The following is a 3,928-nucleotide window of genomic DNA, read 5'->3' as shown; positions in this document are numbered from 1 at the left end:
CTCAGCCCTTTGCAATGAAAGCCATAGCACACCCTAGTCATGCACAGTCTAGAAAGGTTTGGAACACCAGACTTCAGGACTGTCAAAGCAGCACTGCAGAATTTATACAGAACATTAAAAGAAAAAGACAGTCTTTTCACAAGAGTTTTATTTTTTTATTGTAATGTGTAATTCTCCTTCTGAATCTCTATGTTCAGAGTGAAATGTGGTAAAGACTGCCTGTTACAATGCACTTACATCAGTGAGTTTTATGTTAGCAGATAGAGAGAGGAGAATGATGATAGCACAGGGAAAAGGGATGGTAAAGAGAATCAGAAAGTGTGTCAGATCAGGCACTGATTGCACTGGAAAATCCGTAGAGGTTAAACAAAATAAACAGAGAAAAGATGAAGAGGACAAATCTGTAGTAAAATAGAAACATTTTTTAGGATTTTATTTCCTTACATACCCAAGTTTGTCATTCAAAATTTAAATGAAAAATGAAGAAGCATCTATTTCAGGGCCCTGCAAAGGGAATTGGTGCACAAGTCCAATAAAGTAAAGCTCTTTCACATTATTCACTCAGTTATAGAGTATTGCATTCCCCATAGAGCCATTTTATCTGTGGATGTTATAGAGGCAGTGGAGTGGTAGAAATGCCAGGCAAACCCAGAGTTATTAATCAGATATGCATTTGTTCCCATGGCTTCTCTTTTATTGCTGTTCTTATTTCTGCTAAAGGTTTCCTCTATTGCTTACCAGACTCCCAGAGTCTGTGAAGAGTGATCATTATGTACAGAAAATCTTAAAGAAACTGGAAAAATATGGCAAGACTCCTGAGTTGAAAATTCATCCAGACACCTTTCTTAAGGCTCTGGCTGATCTACAAATGTGGGAGCTGTGTTCTCCAGAAATTGCTGCAGCTGTGGAGGTGAGATAAGTCCAGTTCTTGATTCTCTGTGTGATGAGAGTGGGAAGAGCTATTTCACCTATGGGTGAAATTCCTGCAGTGGAAAGTTACTAGATGAAATCATGTAGGATCTCACTAAATGAAGATGCTATTATTCACCTTTTACAAGGCACTTTGAACTCCTCAGAAGAAAGATGTTATGGCAAGCATTGGATTATCAATCAGTATCATCTTAATATTATGCCATTGTTGAGTTATTTCCTGCCACAGTGAAAGTGACATCTGTCATAAATTGTTAGGATACTTGAAGAGAAACATTAACTTCTGGTGTGCTGAAAAGGCCTGTCTTTCCCAGTAGTTACATCCATGAGCTATTCAAGTAACATATTACATCACTGATCAAGGAACTCGGCAGATATCTTTGTTTTGCTTCAGCAGCATTTAAAAAAAAATCAAAATCTGCTTGTTGGGCTCAACTCTTGTAGTTCTAGAAGCAATTGGCAGAAGAGGAAGGACACAAAAAAGGGAAGAGAATACATTTAGAATGTATACTACTATGTAGTCTAACCAGGTAACTAACTTTAAAAAAAGGCAATGATGCCACCTTGTGTTTTTTGTTCTCATCACAGTTATTTTCCCCTAATCACAAGAAATCTCTGAGGCAGCAAGTTACTGTGCATCTTACGTATATTGAGTGTTATCATACCTTAGAAAGACAAAGATTTAGCACCCAACATATCAAGATCAGACTACCTGTATTTTCTTGATGTCTTATAAAAATAGCCATTTTGTCTTGTGCCCTAATTTGCATAGTCACTAACCAGAGAGGCAGCCTTGCCTTAATGTTCAGTATATAAGCCTCTTTGTGCTGTTTTTTAGATCCATTTCTTTGCTGTTTCCATTCTGTTCACTTTGCCTTTTGATCCCTCATATTAGTGCAATAGTAATAGAGAAAAACATGTGAGCATAGCTGAATCTCCTATCTATTTAGTTATCCATTTTTCAAAAATAACCATAAAGGAAGGAGAACCTTGGTGCTCCTTCTGGCTGGAATAGATAAAGGAAACTGCTGTATTTTAAGAGCAAGAAGAGCATCACTGAATATGACCTGGCTAACACTGATAGAGATTCCGGATGAAGTTCTTATTTAACTTCAAGTTGCTTTAATGTATGTACTGCAGTGGTAGGTAGAAGACAGCTGCAAGCTTAAAACACAAAAACTTGACTTGGAAGGATTCAGGGTATAAATTGCAATGAAGGTTGTAGAATTTTCCTTTTAATTTGTTTTAGAGCATATCCAGCTGTTCTGAAAGTTTCATTAAAAGTGTTTTGGTCATATAAAACACCATACTAACTGTTTGCAGAGACTATTACATTTGTTTTGTTGTCACAATGGTCATATTTTCCAACATGTTATCTCTCTCTTATAAATAAATAAAAAGTTCAGGAAACTTTTTCTGTTTCAGTTTGTACGTGAAAGTATTGTGCAGATGCCAGAAGAGGATTTCAGCGAGTGGTTTCAGGCAAGAGTAGCCCTCTCAGTACACAGTCCTCCACCTTTTAATCAAATGGCCAGATGAGATGGTTTTCCAGCTACAACTGTCTTCAAGCAGAACACTACTGCCTGTTTGAGATCTGCCTTCAAGGAAGACTAGGGAAGAGGAGTTAACTTCAGGAAATCCCACTGACCACTCTTGCACACCTGAAATTTGTCCCTCTACAGCACACAGTTGGCCATAGAAAATAAAAGCTAAATACTGTTGCTCCTTCCTGTATGGTGTCTTGGACTCACCGTCAAATTGCAATCTCATCTGACCATGTAGGGTGAAGACTGAGTTTCTAATCACAAGTCAGGTCACTTCTTCAGACTTTCCTCTAACAATACGTACAGTATAACAAGCATCTATTCAGTATGGGTATACTGATTGCCATAAATAAATAGCATTGTCTCTGTTTGCTCTTTATTGTAGCTCTCCTTTATAAAATTATCCCAAGTACAGGGATACAGGGATGAGCTTTAAGTATGAGCTTTAAGACAACTCTTTTTTTTTTGCATTCTTTTTTGAAATTTGGATGTTTTATTTTTGCATTGATTTTATTCTGTAGTTATTCTGTGATTATGGATTAATTTTTGCCTTATTAAAATCAATATTGAAAAACCAAGCATCCTTAGATGCATTTCCCAGGTTTTAACCTGAAGATATATTTTCCCCCGATTACCTTAGCATATGTTTGCCATTACTCTGCTGGGTAAAACAGTAGAATGATACCCCTGAACTCACAGACACTGATAAATTGTTGTGGTCCCACTTTTCCTATCCTATATGTGGCAGTAAACTAGCATTTGTACAGGTAGTGAAGCCATATGTTCCCTTGTCCATGCTTTTCTTTCCCTTCATCTCAAAATCCAGTGGCAAACTTCTCCAAAACTCTATGGGACTGATCTAGTGCCCAGTGAAATCAGTGATGTTGCTCCTGCCAGGTGAGCAGGATGAGGTCTTATTCTGACCTGAGAGACCTCATCTCCACTGTTCAATGTATTCTTCCATTTCTTTTAACTTCCTTGCAGCCCTCCATGGGTTTTGAGAAGCCTTAATTCTGCTGTTCTTTTGGCATCACTTCACCATGATCTGAGTCAAGTTTCATTGTCAGTGCTTTTGTGTTACCCTGTGGTAACAGCTGATACTACATACAAACAAAAAGAAATCTTAATTTAGCATCTTGGGAACTCCTGATTGAACTGTGGTTACACAAGGTGAAACCTTCATCATCGTCCTCCCTCACTATATGGAACTGCAGATAAAAGGTTGTGAGTTTTCCTTACACATAACTGAGTCAAGTTTCATTGTCAGTGCTTTTGTGTTACCCTGTGGTAACAGCTGATACTACATACAAACAAAAAGAAATCTTAATTTAGCATCTTGGGAACTCCTGATTGAACTGTGGTTACACAAGGTGAAACCTTCATCATCGTCCTCCCTCACTATATGGAACTGCAGATAAAAGGTTGTGAGTTTTCCTTACACATAAGAAATGGAA

General features: G+C 37.7%; 1 protein-coding gene across 1 annotated transcript in view; it reads left to right on the top strand.

The window, feature by feature from the left end:
• Positions 1-3,928, top strand: part of CCDC60 (coiled-coil domain containing 60) — a 69,822-nt gene that overhangs the window by 59,405 nt on the left and 6,489 nt on the right. Inside the window, exons 12-13 of the mRNA XM_009888624.1 lie at positions 721-910; positions 2,356-2,430. Coding sequence (XP_009886926.1) covers positions 721-910; positions 2,356-2,430 — 265 coding nt within the window. The remainder of the gene's footprint in view (positions 1-720; positions 911-2,355; positions 2,431-3,928) is intronic.

This window comes from Charadrius vociferus, unplaced genomic scaffold (assembly GCF_000708025.1).
Source record: "Charadrius vociferus isolate BGI_N301 unplaced genomic scaffold, ASM70802v2 scaffold917, whole genome shotgun sequence".
NCBI classification, from domain to species: domain Eukaryota; kingdom Metazoa; phylum Chordata; class Aves; order Charadriiformes; family Charadriidae; genus Charadrius; species Charadrius vociferus.
Note: the sequence above shows the minus strand (reverse complement) of the source record. Positions and strands in the feature narration are given on the sequence as shown.